Source organism: Gavialis gangeticus, unplaced genomic scaffold (assembly GCF_001723915.1).
Source record: "Gavialis gangeticus isolate Ggan-Ray unplaced genomic scaffold, GavGan_comp1, whole genome shotgun sequence".
Taxonomy (NCBI): Eukaryota; Metazoa; Chordata; order Crocodylia; family Gavialidae; genus Gavialis; species Gavialis gangeticus.
In genome coordinates, this window is record NW_017729022.1 from 41,757,603 (window position 1) to 41,777,672 (window position 20,070).

Consider the following 20,070-nt stretch of genomic DNA (forward strand, 5'->3'; position numbering starts at 1 on the left):
ACAAAAAGGTTGTTTTGAAAATTCTTTAAACACATGGGAAGCACTGAACTGTTAATCAAAGTTTTCAAAAATAATTGCAGACTTTTATAGAACATGAACATTTCTTTCTGATGTGTAAAAAATATCTAAACCCTGACATTTTAACAGATTCAAGTTTTATACTCAGCAGAAGCTTTAAACCGGTTAGGTCTTAATTCTGGCTAAATTATAATCTTTATGTATTTATTCTGTTAAAGGTGGCTTAGAGTCATTGAAAAATCTTCAGCAACTCATTGTGGATCACAATCAGATAATAAACACAAAAGGTCTTTGTGATGCACCTACACTCATGCACATTGACTGCTCTTTTAATCATCTTACTCAACTTGCGGGCATTGAGAATTGTGCCATGCTACAAATTCTGAAGTTACAGGGCAATAACTTAAGTGAGGTAAAAATTCCACATCATTATTGTTTTTACGTCGTGCTTCTCTATTACCAGTACTATATCCTAAATCTAATATATATTTTTCCTTTCAGAACCACATTTTCAAAGATGTCAAGAGCTAGCTGTGAGAGCTGGTTATTTCTTTATCCTATTTATGTTAATAGTCCTCCTCTTAGTAAACTAAATTCCATTCTTTCCACTATAGCAATTATTTTTCACATTGTTTTATGTTATCATGATTTTTTTAATTTAAAATTTAACAAAATACTATGATCGTTAAGAACCGTTTGTTGGATATGTTTCCAGGATTCTGAATCATCTGATTTTTCTTAGGTGACAACTGCCTACAAATCAAATTATTTTGGGGCTAAAATTCTCAAAATCAGCCCCTAGATGCCTACTGTATAGTTATTTAGTCACTTTTCTTAGCAAGAACACTCATATAAATCTGAGGAATACTTTGTCAAAAGCTAGCAAGTAACCTACATGAATAAAAATGAATTTATATGTATTTTTTTTCTCAGATGTTGTTATGTATATACTGTGTGCCAAGTATACTAAATGTTTACATACCAATATATGCATAGCAATTTTTATATTAAAGTTAACAGAGTACATTTTACCAAAACTTAGTAATTTATTCAAGAAAATTATCTGGCAAGCATTCTACTGTTATTAGTGCAATCAGTTTTTATTTTCAATAAATAACGCATTTATATTTAGTTCCCAAGGTTGGAAAATCATGTTCTGCTAAGAGAGCTGTACTTGGACGACAATAGTATCTTAACTATGGAAGGATTTTCTTTGTGTTGGCTGCCTTTGCTTCAGTTCCTCTCTCTTTCACAAAACAGGTAAAATGGAAAGATTTTTTCCCCCTGTTTAAGCATGTAAGTATGAATCTGAGTGCTTTCAAAGGCCATAAAGCCTAGCTCTGCTGTGTCCTCTGTAAAGGTCTTACACCAGTTGATTGGTGTAGCACTTATTTAGCTAAGAAAAACATTAAAATAACCGTGGTCATATATAGACTAAACTTTAAAGTAACAATTTTAGCAGTGATATCATTTATTTTGCTAATATTCCTTTGTTGTTTTTCTTCATATCCTATGGCTAGTTTTGCTCCTTTGCTCAATTTAATAGTCCTCCAGGTCTTTCTGGATTGCACAGTGATAGCTGGAATATTAATCAAGATACTAATTATCATTTTACACGTGCATTCTGTCAGTTTCGAAAATTAAGTTTCGGGTTGTTTGCTTTCATTTTACATTTTCACAGTTCTGTTTGATTGCAGATATAAAATAAAATAAAAATGGGAAAAAATACAAATCTCTGCAGATACTAAAACTCCAATTAAGTGTCTTATTCTTCTTTGTAAGCCAATCTGTCGTACTATGGTGAGCGAATATTTAGAATTAAGATACAAAACTTATAAGTTAGGCTCAGTTGATGTAAAACCAAGCAATAACCTTGGTTTATAATTTTGTATATTACTAGTACAAAAATGAATACAGAGAGGCAAAAAGGCTTATGGCAAAGTGATTGTTTTAAAGATATAAGGTGATACAGTTTCTGAATGGAAGGTCTATTTTACTGAACTTTTATCATGATTTTATAAATTTTATGAAGGATTTACATTAACAACCTGTCTTCTTTTTGCAAGGCCTGAAGTACCAGATATAAGTAGGTGTATGTCCTTCTGTAAGACGTGTGCAAAACAGATTGACCCGCAGAGAATATAGGACAGTCCTAGAGCCATTAGGACATCTATCACATTCAGCAGCATTCTGTTATAGCTGGGGAATTTGTATGTTGCTTTCTGTGTCTTTTCAACCAGATGAAAGCCAAATAGGAATGATTATGGAGAAACATAAAGAAATTATGATACATTTAGATCCATGTAGAGTTTAATATGTCTGTATCTGTTACTGACATGTGCAAGAAATATGTATACAATTTCATATTTGTATCTGCCATTTCTAGGTATGCAATATAAGTCATAATGTGCGCATACCTACTTTTAATGCATTGTAACAAATCCTACTTTTCAATCTTGATCACACTTCTGAGGCTTATGTAGAGGTTTTCTAACCCTAATATGAGCATTATATGTTGGACAGTGGATTTTGTTTTATACTTTCTGACTTAATTTGGAAACTCGGATAAAAATGTAAAAGTATATATAAATTGCCTAGACAGTATTTACCCCTTTTTACTTCATGGGTTTTATTTTTGTTTTTCCTTTGCTAGTTTTCTTTTTGTAGAACACCCAGTCTGAGTTTTGTTTTTTCTTCTTTTTCCTTTTCCCTTCACTGTTGCTGTCACCTTCTTTCCCCATTCATCCACCCTATCAACAAACGCCATATATTCTTGCATGTAACATGCCTATAAATATGATATTTTTGGAAGGTCCCAAGAAAGAGAAAAAAACACTTACCTTGGAATACAGGTAAGTAACTGAGGCTTGGGGTTGAGAGCTACACGCTGGGGCTGGGAACTACATGGCAGGGCCTGTTCTGTCACAGTGGCACTGGGCCTGTGCATCAGCTCTGAAACCATGTGCCAAGTCTGACTCAGTGTCCAGCCCCAGAGTCAGTGCTTGGTTTCAGATTTGGTGGACTGGGTCCACTCCTGCTGCCAAATTTCTGGACCCATGGAGAACTCATTTCCTTGCAAATAATGCATGCCTCTGTTTTCCCCAGCTGGTTTTGGGGAAAAGGTGTGGAGTATATGTGATAAAATACTTTCTCACTCACATGACTCATTCCTTGCTGTGTGCCTTCTTTTGCCTGTTCTGCTGTCATTATGTACTGCAATGGCTGTTTGGTTGAAGAGCTGCGTGTTTGGAAGCAGTGTTGTGTGTTAATGCACTCCCCAAGCAGATAGATGGAGGACTAGTCAGACCAGAACTGCTTCCCATTTCACCTTTGTATGTATCAGTGCCTTAGCTCAAATTGTTGGGGCAAAAGGACAAGATATCATGTAATACATGTTAAAAGCCTCAAAATTCCTAGCATTTCAGTAGCCTGCTCTATTACGTTAACTTTATGTACATCATAAGCAGCTCCATATGTGTCTGCTATGGTGAAAGTAACTGGATGTTCTACATAGAATAATTGTAATGGAGAAAGCTGTTGAAAGAGAAGCTGTGTCTTTGCTTTTATCCTGCAGCTGATGCAATTTTGTAACTTAAAAAAAACAAAACATTGAGTGCCATTTCCTTTTTGCTGACTGCAGGAAGCCCCTGCATCAGTAAGACTGTGAATTTATACTGTCCCTAAACATGAAGCCCAGGATTTTAAAACAATCTACATAACCTAATTTATAAAAAAATGTTGATAGTCTAGATATTGTCTCCCTATCATAAACCAAAAATTGCTGCTAGCACTCACTTTTCAAAGGTGAGCCTCAAAGCAAAATGAAAATCTGTTTTAAATCCATGAATTAGTAACAGGGAATTGGTATAGAGTTAAATGTTGCAAATGCATCCAAACATAAAATATCTGAAAAATGAATGTGGTTTTTTTTGCATACCTGCATTAGCCTACTTTGTTTTGTATTGTTTTAATGCTACTGTTTATATGATTGAAGAGCTTTGCCTGCACACTATGGACTTGAACTTCCCATTCATAAAGTTAATCGCAAAGCTTCCATTGATCTTAGCTGAGCAGAAGAATTACTAGTATAGAAGTGAACTGCAAAGCTCCCGCTCCCAGTACTGAAGAATTTACTAGTATGTGATATATTAGTCAAGAGTGCTATAGGATAACAGCATCACAGACACCCAAATAGGAGAAAAATGTTCTTTGTTTTTGCTTTACATGTTTGTGATAACCTTAACTGTTGAGGTGACAACGATCCTGAAAATAGCAGTCCAGTAGGAAAAGAAAAGTCTATTTATACCTACGTATGTATTCTGTAAACTATTTAGGTGCTGAAATAAAGTATTTATCAGTTTAAAATAACCTATGATGCAGTATATCAAGCTGCTGTTCAGCTTTGAAATGGACAAATGATCTCTTTTGACAATTTCTGTTTTAAAAAAAAAAGAGACCTGTCACATTTAAGGTATAAATATAATCTCCTGCCTGCTGAAGTTGATCATAAAAATTCCAGTGACCTAAGAAAAAACAAGATTTCTTTTTGGACATTTTTGATCACGTAGCAAATTAGCATATTTTTTGTACAACAGTCAAAATGGAAATGCTAAAAGATCCTCTGAAATTTTACACCTATTAATGAGCATTATTCTCTCTATTAAGCACCCATCAGAAAATGCCTTTTTTGGAGAATTTTATTACTTTTCCAGAAATATTTGGGAATTAACTTCAATATCTAGTTGTATTTAGATTAATCAGTCATAAAGGGAAGTGCTTGGATAATGCACTTTTATGAATGAGGGATGGTTTGTTTGGTTATTGCAGTCAATTTCAGTATACTGTGGTTGCACCTATGCTATGCTTATTTCTGATTGTCTGACCTTAGGGAACCAATGTGTACTGTCTGCCAGAGAACATGGTGGGAAAATGTAGAAATATAATAAATTACTGTGTTTGTGTTTGATTATGATTATATATACATTCTCAAAATCATAAAGAAGGTGGAAAAATATAGGAACCTCATTTAAAATGATATACTACGTTACTCAAAGTCATAGTTATGCCATCTTCCATCCTGCTAACCTCTTATTAACATCAATGCCACTTTCCACGTGTAAAGGAAGACACAGCAGGATTTGGACCATCAACTGTAGTAATTGGTGTACATGTTCTGAAATTCAGTCTTTATTTTCTCTAGAGAATACCTACAACTGTTCCAGTTTTTTAAATCTGTTTTTCTGACTAGAAGTATATCTGGGTATCTATGTCCAGTCCAGCTACAATATTAAATGGGAGCAGAAAAAGGAAGCTATTGCTTGCTTTTTTTGTGAATATCTTTTACTTTTGTGTCTTCTTTGTAATTTATATCTTTTTTATGCCCAGGGCTAATGTGACAAGGTCAAGTGGTATTAAGTTTTCAGTAATGTCCTTTGTCTTTCTGGTTTGAATTTTCTGAGAAAAAAAATTAAGAAAGAATGTCAGTAAAAGGAAAGCTATAGAATGACTTAACTCTGAAACTCTGGTTTAACTCTGGTAAAGCTACCAGCAGATGAAAGTAAGGCTGTAGTCGAAAGATGATTGCCAATTCACCACTCTGTAGCACAACAAATACCAATGCAACCAACACAGTATAAAAAGGAAATATTACATCTACTCAGCTAGAAAACAGAGCTTTTAAAATTGGATTTTATTCCATAAAACCCCATCCAACTGTTGCTGCTTCTGAAGTATACATGTCTCTAGTCTGTACCATGGATTTTCTGATTCTAATATGCGCTCTTTGCCACTACCCATTATTAGTGCTTATTATAAAAATATAAAAAGAAGTGGATGCACTGTTTGGATGTTAATAGAAAAATCAGTTTTCTTATGAGTTTAAATGATGATGTCAGTGTTAATAAAAGCCTGTTAACAAAGTGTATTTTCCTCTTAGTTTCCAAGACTAATGTTTCATTGTTCTTTCTGACTCCATTTGAAAAAAATATGGTAATTGGATAACAAGTTAAAGTAAGCACAGTTCTATTTTAAAATGTGGCTCTCTGCAGTACAATGGTTTGCTTTTACTATGCTATATGAAACACCAGTGTTTCAGTTTCTAGTTATCCATATAAAAATTTGAACTAATTTAACTGAATGTGTGGTGTTACACTGATTTAATTAAAGTAGTGCCTGTTTATGCATCAATGCTCTAATTTTGGTCTGAGAGAAGTTTATTACGATTTTGCTTAATTCATTTTTTCACGTTTAAGCATAAACAAAATTAATTTTTTTTTAAATATAGAAAAAGCAGTATTTACAGATATTTTTGGCTTGTAAATACTGGCTTAAAAACAATTCTTAGTTAGACTGGTATAAGTTTATATTTGGATAAAACCTTATCATACTGCAAAACAACTGAAGGTGCTTTTAATTTTCCTAGTAAAAATGATCATTGTACATGCTTTCTAAAGTTCAGGCTTTATTCAGTGCCTTTTTAAGGCATATGTTGGACTTTCACAAAAGCTGTCTTTACCATAACCATCTTACGTTGGAGACCTAATAGTTTGCCAAATCAGTCTGGAAGGGAAGTTCTGTTCATAGAAACATTGGGCTGGAAGGGACCCTGAAGGATCATCAGGTCCAGCCCCCTGCTGACTCATGCATAAAAAGTGATCCTGTGTCAGTCCCTGAACTTGGCACATCACTGACACAGTGTCCTGTCCCAGAGAAATGACAAAGGCACCACAGACCTAGTATACCACAGTGCAGCAGCTGACATGTCAAAGAGCATGTGGGTGCTTGCAAGAATGTTACTGTTGTTCATATGTTGAAGTTGAAGCATTGCAGTAAATACTGAGTGGAGAAGAAAAGAGGAGAGAGAGAGAGAGAGAGAGTGTGTGGGTGTGGGTGTGTGTGTGGGTGTGGGTGTGGGTGTGTGGGTGTGGTCTGTTTTCCCAGAATCAGGGTCTCTTTCTAGCTGCACGCTAGTCATACTATCTCAAAAGAAGCTGACTGAAAAATTAAAAAATGGCAGAAGAGTTGAGATCATAACTACTGAGGGGGAGTGGTGGGGAAGAGAGTAAAAACTACACAGCCTCAGTGCCATGTAGAAGACTAAAAAATGTTATAAAACATTGTAAGACTAAAGGGGGAAAACTGCAGGAATTAATTCTAGCACCTTGGATAGCTAAATGAATAATTTCTGAAGTTAAAGTTCCCATAAGTGAGAATAGCTATAATGTCAATGGGAACTGTCTCAAGAGAAAAACAGTAAATTACAAAGATTTTTTTTTTCCTGATTTAGTTTGATGGAACTTACACCCCTATTTTCTTGTATCTCTTTGGAGAGGCTAGATATCAGCAACAACTACTTGTCCGGTAAGTTTTTAGGAACAAATTAATCCAAAATATTTTATATATTCTTTTATGAAAAACCCTAAAGAATATAGACAAACATAATAATATAAATGTCATTGAAATTGTTAAAATATAAATAAATGGTCTTAAAATGACCAAAGTTTTCTCATTACTCTTATTTGTGTAGTAACTTGGGGTGCCTATAAGCATGATCTGTTCTGATTAGCACATGTTGAAGCAGACTTAATTGGAGCACAGTAATAAGAATGCTCCAGTGTACTATAGCATCTTGTGTACTTACGATCCCTGCTTTTCAAAGTGGTGGTGGGGGCACTTTAACTAAAGCTTTAGTTAAAGGACCCCCACCACCATTTTGAAATGCGGGGCACTGAATATATGAGATGCTATGGATATTTTAATTAGAGCGGCTCCTGCAAGACACTATAATTTATAACGCCCTCCCTCACCTTGGAGCATGTGCAAAAATGCCCTTGGCATCTTTCAGCAGTTCGTATGTGGTATAACTAACATCCTTCATATATGGTTCCCTTGTCCCAAGGGAAATATTGTGTATTTGGAGTAGACTGTTATTTCTTGTTTTATCTATTGATTGATTTGTTTTATTTATGTATTTTAAAGTGTACTTAGGCTAGAAAATGCTAGGCAACAGAACATGTTTGTGCTTAGATGTGCTGTGGCAGTCAGTACTAGTTGGGGTTTCCAAAGGGCTGCTGACTTTGTACCCCATTTATTTATTTCCTGCCTTGCTACAGATGAAGTTGTACGTAATGGAGGTCAATTTGTTCCATAAACCAGAATGGAACATAGACTTCTATGCCAGAAGAATTGCTAGAAGGTTTTAATTATGAATGCGGATACTTGAGGGCTTAACATCAATGAGTAATTCAGAAAAAAATTATCATTCATGTTTGTTTTTTTATTGTTGCCCCCACCTTTGTTTTTTCCACGTACTAATAAATATGAAAGGACTTGGCTGACTGTGTGTTTACTTCAGTGAAAGAAGAATATGCTGTGGTTGAAAAGTCCTCAAAATATTTTCCCTTCTCAGCCAGCATTTCTTTTATCTTGCTTATCTTCAGTTTTCACAACTGTTCTTTTTCCACAAAAAGATCTCATACAAACACTGGGTTATCTCGATGGTAGTGAAATGGTCATATGCATCCATGAATAATTAATTATGTCCTGCTTGCATATGTCAACTAAAGAATCAAGGGACTTGTACATCAACTGCTAAATTTCCTAACAGTGAAAAGCATCATATACATAACATTCCAAAAACTACTAGCAGAATTGTGTGCCATCGCCTATAGTAGCAGTAGTCTGCGTTTGTACATTTCTAGATGTAATCCAATTTCTAGATGTAATCCTAAATGTCATAATTTAGTGTGATGGTTCTCTTTAGGCCCAGGAAGCCTACATCCGGAAAAGAAGTAATGTATCATCAGCCTACATTCTGATGTTTTCCCCCCATTTCTTATTTTTTCTTTTAATAGCACACTGTTTTCTATCAAATACCCATTTATCCAGGTATTTCAGGTATTGTCAAACTCATTCATATACTTGGTTGTCTTCTGAATCTGAGAATAAAAATGTTTAGATTGTACATATTTGCTAAGTTTTGTTTAACATTCTGTATGCTAGAGCTGGATGAAATGTCACAACATTTCTCAATCAATTTGATATATTTTTTTTCTTTTTTAATATGTTATAGACCTTAGTAGTGTTAGCACATGGTTTAATGGATGCCATGAACTAACTGAATTAACACTCAATGGAAATCCACTTCTCCAAGAAAAAAAATGGAGGTAAGAAAATCAGTTGATAATCCCTGAAGTATATTAGATTCTTTTTGAGAGGCTATCTCAACCAGAGCTCTAACACAGCAAATGATGCATAAGTCATAATGTTTAAGGGCATTTATACACATACATTTGTCTGTTCCAGTGTGCCAGAGATCCGGTGCTTTGGAACAGACTTGATTAATCAAGTCTGCTTTGCATGCAAGCTGAGGCACCTGGCGCTGCCTCACATGCATTTGTATAAAATGCGAAATGCGCATCAGTGCTGAGAAAATGGTGGCGGTGTACTTTTGAACTAAAACACATTTGTGTTTTAGTTCAAAAGCATGTCGCTGCCATTTTCTTAGTGCTGATATGAATTTTGCTATTTGTACAAATGTATGTGCTGCAGCACCAAGCACTTTCAGTGCAGTCGTGTACAAATGGCCTTAGTTATTCAGGTAATGTTTTAACAAAAACCTGAGAATTGTAGTCAATTGCTAGGAAGATGCTAGGAGGATGCTGCAGCTATACATTTTGAAAATCGAATATAATTTAGTTGGTCTAATAAAAGATATATTTACCCAAGGAACCTTGTCTGCCTATATCATATCAGATAGTTTTAGAGTAAAAAAGTATCCTCAATATACTTGATAAGATAAATGTCCAGTATTATTCAACTCAGCCACAAGGACTGAAAATGCTGTTCTAATGTATATTTCTTCATGAGGGGTTGGGATACCATTGTAAATGGCAATACAATATTATCTCTGAAGGTTTACTGATACATATATATATATTTTAAAGTTGGATATTTTCATTGTAAAACTATATCCAGTGTACTCCTTTTAGGGATTCTAACTTCACTGTATGCCTCATATTTATATATGAATAGGGAAGTCTGTGGGGAGTAAATATTAATCTTCCCTCCTAGAAATAACAAAGAAGTGTAAGTATCTGTCTGTGTAAGACATTAGGGAGAGCAGTACAGGGCTTGCCATCTGTATTTTTTCTTATATGGTACATCTTGCATTGATTACTAACCTCAGAATCAGGGCTGACTTCCAGTTTACTACTCTGTGGCTAATTTGGTATTCTCCCTATTTTGTGGATAATATACTACTGTACACTTGAATAATTGTAAAGGTAGGACTCAACTAAACCCTCAAAAGAAAGCCCCTAGAAAACTCAAAGCGCAGACAGAAGTGAGTTTTTGCCTGATCTGGCCCCTGAAAGCACTCTACAGTCATGACCAAACAGAAGTGTACAGCTGCATAACACTTTAAAAGGGCCCTTATTGCATGAGGGTTCAGGTGAAGATGCTGCAAAATGGAGCGTGTTCAGTAACTTGTGTCTGTGCCACCTTCCAGCCCAGGTGCTGTCTTCAGAATGGGCAGGGGAAGGAGTGGAGGGTGTTTGGTCTGGGGTATTTCATCCAGTGTTGGAGGGTGGCATGGGTGGATTGGACCCCCCCCATCCAATCCACCCACCCCACCCTCCAGCATCTGCTGGGGAACCCCCAGAATGAGCTCCCTCTGCTCCCTTCCCCCCCCATTCTGAAAACAGTGCCAAGGCTGGAAGGGGGAAGGGGCATTGGCAGGGGAGAGTTGCTGCAGGCTTGCAGCTGCTCTAAACAGCAGCTGGCTTCCCCAACCCGTGGGACCCAACAGCAAACTTCTGTTGGATCCGGGTTATCACTGTAACTCAGAGTGCTTCCTGTGAAATGCCAGGAGTTACAACAGGGAGCTGCTGTTCTGTTTGCACCTTCAGTGAACAATGGCTAAGCACATGTAAATTCAAACTGCTGTCTACTTTGCAAAGTGTTGTTACCATCCTCTCATCCTGCTTACCTCTTCATCCTCCTACCATTCTTCTGATGAGTTTAGATTCTGATCTCTTTCTGTTCCGTGTTTGTTACACACAGTATGGTGAGGCACTGATTCTGCCTAATGTGCCTGCATGACAGAGCTGCTCCTCCACCTCCCATTACGCATCCAGTTGCATGGCTAGGATAACCCAGTTATGTACTGCCAACCAAAACCAGCTAAATGTTTGGGAGAAGCTAAGGGAGTTGGCTTTTCTAGCAATTAAAGGTGCAGCTGCTTAGTCGGACAGAACAAGGAAACTTCCCAATTAGCTTCTTAGCAAGAAAAGGCTAAGTAGTTAGGAATATCCCATTTAATAGGAAGCCTTTTGTTAGTTCTATGTCCCCCAAAATCTCTGAAGCTACAAGCATCAGATAATGATAAAAACCAGTTTTTGCCTTCATCTGAGTAACTGCCAGCTACAAGCTGGAACTAGTTGCTAGATAGAAGAGCCAGTCATAGTAGTTTGTCTGAACCATGGAAGTCCTCAGATTCTGCTATTTATTGGGGGTGCCTGACTTTCACTTTCAATTCCTGATCTTTTCTTTGGACCACAGATCAAAGGAAGTATATCACTTGAGCAATGCAATATCGTGTTTGGCTCCAAAGAGTGACTGCCAGCGATTGTGGTGGAACTTGATACTAACCAGCTATCTTTCCATAGTTTGGCTTAAAGTTTACGTCTCTCACCCGCAACTATTCTTGGGATTAGCTACACCCTTCAAAAAATTGATAAGGACACTTCTCTGTGAATTATGTCAGAATATTAGGAGTATATAAAAGAGAAGAGCGATGTACACAGATGTAATCCTCTACAAATAGTACTGATAGGAAATAAATTTCATAAAGCATGCATAAAATGGACGTAATTCTGCTGTTCTTATTTGATCAAAATTCATATTAATATCAAAGGGAGCTGTGCTTAAGCGAGGGCCATCGGATTTGGCCTAATATATTTGAGTTTTTAGTAAAAGTCTGCATCTTTTCATTTGTTGCTGGAGTGTGGCCGTGTAGTCACTTGAAGCTTATTCTCTTCTGTAATTAACATTTTTCTCCATCTCCAAATAAAATTAAAAAACATGTCTTTAAATGTTTTATAGGTTCATAAAGTTTAACATATAAACTAAGACCTTTTAGTACAGTTCTTATTAGTTCATTCACAAAACAAGAGAGTGCATTGAGCTCTTCTGGCACAGACATTTGTCACTCAAATAGACATTTTGCAGAATACCTATTACTTTATTTCTGTTCTCCTTTGGAAATAGTGTACACATTCAAATTGGCAGGTTTACTATGTTCCATCTGTTTGAATGATTGAAATACCTGTCTAACTGCCAAAAGAACACTTCTTTGATATTTCCAGTAAGTGATTGCTGTGAAACACTTTAAAAAGTAGTTTTTCATTTGTATGAATTCTGTTTTCTAAGTACTTGATTATTTATTTTTGCAAAAGAAATGAACTCCCAAATACAAATGTATATGAAACTCTGCCTATATGCTTGTCTGTATTTTTAATACTGATAAGTTGTATGGTATAGTCATGGCTCCATTATAGCTTTCTCCTTCAACTATGCTGTGCCTCTGTGTCTGTCTGTAAAACATAAATAAGTTTTTGAGCATGGGAATATATTTAAGATTATTTTGTTCACATATGTAATGTGCTTTCAGTTCTTTCTATAGAAAGAAATCTTTGACTTGTGTTGCTCAAATTTTAAGTATGGGCTTAAGCCTGTATTTAAATGCAGTTCAAGAGACTTTCTCCTGTATTGGGACATTTGTTATTCTTATTAAATTTAGTTTAAAAGATTCCAATGAAAGTGACATTTCAGGACAAATTAGCAGGTATTTTCATTCAATAATTTCCCATCTATCAGTAGTGCTAACGTTTTGATTGTTTAAGACCTGTTTAGAAACAGTTCTCACACCTTTGTGAAAACTGTTCTAAGTTCACATAGAACTTAAAAAAACAAGCACTATGCTGTTGTGAGAGGGTGCTTAGTGCACCTGTCACTTTAAGAGAAGAGAAGGCTCGAGAAAGAGCTCAAGCAGCAATCAGGGAAGACACCTGACTGGCAGGGGGCTGGTCTTAGAGTATAAGCCCAGGGCCTGAGGTAGGCAGGCAGTCTGGCCCTGGAGGCTGATGTGAGAAGTAATTTAGTAGTAATTGTGAAAATTAGTAGTAAATGTGAGACGTAATCTAGTAATTTAGGGTGGAACTAAGGGGAGGTAGAGGTCCCAGAGGCCTAGGAGTAGGGCCAGATGCCTAGGAGTAAGGCTAGTCCAGAAATAGGGAAGAGAAAAGACAGATAGATGCTTGGGAGTAAGGGAGAGAGAAGGGGCTCCAGGGCCCAGAGAGGGGCCAAGATGGATGGGTCTAGAGAGCCTGGAACCAAGATGGGGCCAGAGAACCCATGGCCCAGGGATGGGCTGAGAGTGAGTGAGGTGGATCAGAGCCAAGGGCCCACTAGTCTGATTCATAACAATTGATTGGTAACATCTGTAAGGCTTGGGCATGGGTAAAAGGGGAGATGAAAAGGCCATGAAAGTATCCTTAAAGTGATAGGCAGACAAGCTTCTTTGGGTGAATCTGATATCTTTTATTAAACCAACTTAAATAGTTGGAAAACAATTTTTAAGCAAGATTTCGGGTTCAAAAACCCTTCATCAGCCTGAGGAAGTTTCAGCAGTTGGTGTGTGCTTGTCCTGGATGGAATATCCTTAAAGTGATAAGTGTTTAGAACCATGAAATTGTCCTTATGGTGATAAGTAATAAGTGAGTGGATGAGATCTGGCGTAGGGGTCCCTGGGGCAGCCTCCCATTCCTAAATACATGTTAACCTTAAGGCATGGCAGGTGAGCAGAAGGGGAGGATGCTTAGAAGTCAGGGTAGAACAGGGGCCGGGTAGCCACAAGGGGGCATCACTGCCACCCCTGGGACCAGCCTTTTGTTATGCTGTACACAAGACTCCATGTTTCTATAATCTATTGAATGACAGGAACACGGCTCTTTTGTATAACCTTTTTACCACCAATTTTCCCAGGCACCTGCTTTCCTAATTGTGACTTCATCACTTCAGTCTACCAAATTCCTTTATGACCTCTTTTTATGCATTTTTAGGTCCTCTTGAATCCATTAGACACATGCATCCTTGTCATGACCCACCTTATCTTGAACACAGACAGAGAGTTAATACACCCATTCTCCACAGAGTGACTAATTCGTGGCTGGTATAGACCTGATTTAGTCATTTCTATAAGTAGGGACCACCAGAATTTGTGCCAGGAGTGTGCTGCATGGCTGCTTCTTTAATCTTGCAGTTTCCCCTGCAGCCCCACCGCCTCTCCCTGCCCCCTTCTGCCCCCTCCCCCCCGACACACACACACTGATTGGTGGAGGGGCCCCACCACTCACCATTTGCCCTGATTGACAGGGAGGCAAAAACTGTGGTTTTAAATATGCCATGGTTTTTGCCTCCCGCTGCTGACTGACAGAGAGGCCCCAGTGGTCCCACCACTTGCTGCTGACTGGGTGGGAGGCAAAAAGAGCAGCATATTTAAAGCTGCGGTTTTTGCCTTCCGGCCATCAGGAGCAAGTAGCGAGCAATGGGGCTGATGGGGCCCCTCCGCTAATCAGTGGTGGGGAGAGGTGTATGGCGGAAACTGCAAGATTAAAGGAGCCACCACACAGTGCACTTCTGGCATGAATTTCAGTGTTCTCTACCTCTTTGGGTTGTTTTCAGGAAAACGTGAGCATGGCTGTTAGCCTATAGGTTTCAAGTAGTAGAATGGTGGTTTGTGTTTCAGAAATCATTGGCAGGCCTTTCTGTGAAACCATAAATTGAAATTTTTCATAATTTGCTTCCTTCTTTAATATCCTCTGGGCCAGTCTTTGAACTCTCAGAAATATGTAGCTACTAATGTACTCTACTTTTATGGGTCAGGAGCCATACTAAGTACAGTACAGCGTAACTCTGTATAGTGGCCTTGACTTTGATTGTTCCTGGGCCTCAGTACTTTCATAGGTTCACCAGTTAAGCACTATATTTACCCTGCAATATTAGCATGACCTTCTCTTTGCCCAATTGTTTCACTTAAAATGCATGAAAAATTCAGATTCTTCCTTCAGCTTCCCCTTGCCCTCTGTTTTTGAGTAAGAGGAAAATATTGACACGATTTTCGCCATTATATCTTTGTGCAAACTTTTGATTAGTATTAAGTGAAAGAACATAGGTTCAAAATTTTGGAATTTCAGGTATTTCAGTAATAGGAGACATATCTGTAAATAAACACTTATTCATGTTGTGGTTAGTGAATGCAAGTATTGTTGAAGATTATGCAAAATGCAATAACACATAAGTGTACATACATACACTTTTAATTCCTGATTTTTCATAGGACCAGTTGCAGGTTTGGGCACAACTCAGGCAAACAAAACAAAAAATAATAAGCTGTTGAATTCCAGTTAGGTTTAAAAACTGATATGGTAAGTTCCCTTTAGATCAGTTGACCCAATAGACATTTTGTGATTAGACAGGAGATTCATTTATCTAAAGGATTTAAAATGTGGGGTAGTATAAAATATGGATTTGTTGGATACAGCATTGACTACAACTTCAGCCAATAGGTTCCAATGAACTTTGCATAACCCCTTGATACCAACAAAGGAATTAGTTGTAAAGTTTCCCAATCGGTTTCCTACTTTCATGTCCAGCCAGCGATAACACCGACAAAACTGAAGTACTAAGAAATAGCTTTTTAAAAATTAAACCTGGGATCAGTCTGAGCCCTCCTGAGGGAATGTGTTTCACTGCCGTAATGATTAATAGAGCCTCTTAAGTGACACAATATTCACCAGGAAGTTTTCACTGAATGAAATATTGACTCAGCCCTTCACCAAGAGAAGCCCAGCTGGAAAAACTAGGGTTGAGATCCCAAAGCTCTAAGATACACTACTTCCAGCATTAATCAACTTGATATGGCACTTTTTTAATGTATCATTATTCAGCACTGGTTCTGGTAATTCTTCACTACATCTTCAAGGCCAGTCTATCTAAAACTTATCATTTTATCTCAAATCTGTTTCAGACCAGTTTTACATTTGCAGAAGAGGAGAGAGCTCTTTATAACTGCATCAAATAGTGATGATGTTGAATAAATTTAACAAATCTATGTTTTGAAATGTATCCCAATAATAGGAAGCTTGTCCGATCTGAAACTTGGTACAGTAATGCTATTTTTATAAATCTGAGAATTCTCTTACTATCCTGTTTTTAAAGAATGATATAATATACTTTTAACAAGTGGCAGGTGCTCGGAGCCAGAGTTAGGCCTGTTTTGATCTATGTTGTTTAAGTCTAAGTAATGGAAATATTGATTTAGATTGCAGACATACACTGATTATACTCTCTGTAGTATATAAATGGAGTGACCACATGATGCCCAGTCTTACCCAGTGTAAATTACTTCACTCTGCAGTAAAGTTCCCTCTTAGACCGTGGGGAGTAACTATACACAAGTGTGCAGATTATCCCTTCCATGCAAAGAGATTGGTAAGGAAATGTTAGCCTTAATACCTCTTTAACCAGAATGACCTCCTTTTCTTAATGGCTGACTTTATTCTACAAAGGGCATTACTAATCCTATAGTCTCTTGAGGCAAATGTTTTACTCTTTTGAATATTTATATTAAATAGGTCTTTTAGAAAGGTAAACTAAAATAAGCAAACTTCAATAGCTACCTAAAATCTTGGTAGAAGGGAGAAGGTAGAAGTGGTGTGAATGAAATCCAGTTCTGTTTTATTGATGCTAATGGGAGTTCTGAGTGTATGTGAAAGAAAAGCTTGATCCCAGTGATTACAACAGGCAAGATCAGTCCGTAAATTCTCATAAAACAAAGGAGCAAATGGCACTAGGATTTATCATACAAATGAAGGAGGTCAATTGTCATTTTCATTTTATAATCTGAGTTACATTTGAGGTTGTCATCAAATGTGTAAGTTAAATATGGGCAGTTTTAATTTTATATTAAATGGTCATAATTAGGGCCCAGCTTGCTACTATCATGGTCTGATTATGGCAGAGGCCACCATTTTTGCCCCTCCCTCCTCCATTCCCCCGATTGGCTGAGGGGACAGGTTTAGGGCCGGGTTTAATTGCAACAGCAGAAGCCTTGCTCCCACCAATTACAACAGCAGAAGCCTAGCTCCCACTAAGGTCTCTGATGGTTGCTGAAAAGCCCACATCCAACTCATGCCCCTCCCCACTTCGCTGGGCTGAGATGTTCTTGGCTTGCCTTTATTTCTCCTTATTGAAGGCAGAGAGCAGCATGATTGGAGCAGGGAAGCAGGCAGGCAAGAGGCTTATTCCTGGGCTTGGAAGCTGCTGGGTGCCTTAGGCAGAAATTCTTGGTACTGGGTAGGAAGCGGCTGTTTGCTCTTCTGCGCGTTTGTTCTCTTCCCCACCTTCAACCCCAGTGCCCCAGTTTTCCTGCTCAGAGAAGCGAACAGGTCCTCTCCTACCTAGTGCTAGGGATGTTTAAAAAGTTTTAGTTTGTAAGATAATAAGAATGGGAAATATGAAATGCTTATTTTGTATTTTATATAAATGTTTCATGTGTATCAAACTTTTTTTTAAAGTTATATATGCAAAACTCAATCTCTTCATAAATTGTGCTGATAAGGTAGCTAAAACATGTATTGTAAAATACAGTGTGTTAGGGAGCTTTTAATTAACGTTTTCTGTAAAGCTAATGATGACTTGTTCTTTTCTCTTTTAAAAGGTGTTCCATACTTAAAATACTTCCTAATTTGCGATTTCTTAATGGTGAAAACCTGAATTCTTGTATGCAGCGCACAACTGAAAGAATTAAGGAGTCAGGATCACAAAGTTTTCTGGCATTTTGTCAAGCCCAGATTCAAGAAATTGGTGTATTAAAAAAGAAATCCACTGCACTAGGGTATGTATTTACAAGCTGTTTATAGGAATAATATAAAAGAAAAGCTTTATTTATGTGTTAAGATAAAAAGCTATATTAGGAATACTATTCAAAACATTTATCTCGAAGCAAAGCATTATTCTTGTGCTTGTTAACAGTATCCAAATTTATAGACTTCTACCGAGTTTTTCTACAGGAATATTGTTGTTAACTCTTCACAAATGTTGGGTAGAAAACTTGGATATGGCCTTTGTTGACTTCATTCATTCTCATTTCTTTAGATCATCAGGGTGTTGTAGAAACATATTCTTTCTGCTTTCTGACTTTCACTGGAGAACCTTTGCCATTTTGAATATGTCTTTCCATTTTGCTTCTTCTTGGTTGATATATCGTGGTGGATCCAGTTTTATAAAGGATGGTGGGCAGTTACAGAAGCAGTGACTGCTGCTGCATAGGTGGCTCAATCCTCTACCCCTCAATTCCCAACCTTCCCCCTTCTTTAAGTCCTTGAATCTCACTGCTGCTCACAAGCATGGGAGAATTGGTGGGGAATGTAGTATAGTGTATGGCAACTTGGGTAGCAGTGACCACAAGATGATAGAGTTTAGGATCCCGAGAAAAGGAAGAATGGAGAGCAACAGAGTAAGGACCCTGGACTTGAGAAATAGACTTTGACTCACTCAGGGAACTCATGGGAGGGAGAAGAGTCCAGGAGAGCTGGCTGTACAGGAACAATTCTAGTGCACAGGAGACTAGCAAGTATGGTAGAAGACCAGCTTGGCTTAGCAGGGAACTCTTTAGTAAACTAAATCACAAAAAGGAGGCTTATGAGAAGTGGAAACCTGGACATATAACTAGGGAAGAATATAAACCCATTGCTCGGGCATGCAGGGTTGAAGTCAGGAAGGCCAAAGCATAGTAAGAGTTGCAGCTAGCAAGGAATGTGAAGGGTAACAAGAAGGGTTTCCACAAGTATGTTGGTAGCAAGAGGAGGATCAGAAAACTGTGGGTCCCTTACTGAACCTTGTGGCAGAGGACTCAGGAAAGGCTAAAGTTCTCAAAGCCTTTTTTACCTCAGTCTTCAAAGGCAAGGTCAGCTCCCAGACTACTGCACCAGGCAGCACAGTTTGGGGAGGACATGAGCAGCCCTCAGTGATGAAAGAACAGGTTAGGGACTGCTTAGAAAAGCTGGGTGTGTAAAAGTCCATGGGACCGGGTGGAATGTACCTAAGGGTGCTGACTGAGTTGGGTGATATGATTGCAAAGTCATTGGCCATCATATTTGAAAAATCATGCCAAACAGGAGAGGTCCCAGATGATTGGAAAAGGGCAAACATAATACCTATATTTAAGAAAGGGGAAAAGGAGGATCCAGGGAACTACAGACCAGTCAGCCTCACCACGGTCCCTGGAAAAATCATAGAGCAGTTCCTCAAGGAATCTATTTCTAAGCACTTGGAGGAGGAAAAGTTGATTAGGAACAGTCATCATGGATTCACCAGGGGTAAGTCATGCCTGACCAACCCGATTGTCTTCTATGATGAGATGACTGGCTCTATAGATGCAGGGAAACTGGTGGATGTGGTATACTTTGATTTTAGCGAGGCTTTTAATACAGTTTCCCGCAATGTTATTGCAGGCAAGCTAAGGAAGTATGGGCTGGATAAATGGACTGTTAAGGTGGACAGAAAACTGGCTGGAGCATCAGGCTCAGAGAGTAGTAATCAATGGCTCAATGTCTAGCTGGCAGCCAGTATCAAGTGGAGTGCCTTAGAGGGCAGTCCTGGGGCCTGTTTTGTTCAGTGTCTTCAACAACTTGGAAGATGGCATAGAGTGTGCTGTCAGCAAGTTTGCAAATGACACCAAGCTGCTGGGAGTAGTAGATATGCTGGAGGGTAGGGCTAGGATTCAGAGTGACCTAGACAGATTGGAGGATTGGGCTGAAAGAAAGCTCATGAGGTTCAAAAAGAACAAGTGCAAAGTCCTGCACTTGGGACGGAACAATCCCATGTACCGGTACAGGCTGGGAGCTGACTGTCTGGGCAGCAGCTCTGCATAAAGGACCTAGGGGTTACAGTGGAAAATAAGCTGAATATGAGCCAGCAGTGTGCCCTTCT

General features: G+C 38.1%; 1 protein-coding gene across 1 annotated transcript in view; it reads left to right on the forward strand.

The window, feature by feature from the left end:
- LRRIQ1 (leucine rich repeats and IQ motif containing 1) overlaps positions 1–20,070 on the forward strand; it is a 220,636-nt gene that overhangs the window by 39,316 nt on the left and 161,250 nt on the right. Inside the window, exons 11-15 of the mRNA XM_019514814.1 lie at positions 237–430; positions 1,151–1,278; positions 7,304–7,377; positions 9,089–9,182; positions 17,798–17,974. Coding sequence (XP_019370359.1) covers positions 237–430; positions 1,151–1,278; positions 7,304–7,377; positions 9,089–9,182; positions 17,798–17,974 — 667 coding nt within the window. The remainder of the gene's footprint in view (positions 1–236; positions 431–1,150; positions 1,279–7,303; positions 7,378–9,088; positions 9,183–17,797; positions 17,975–20,070) is intronic.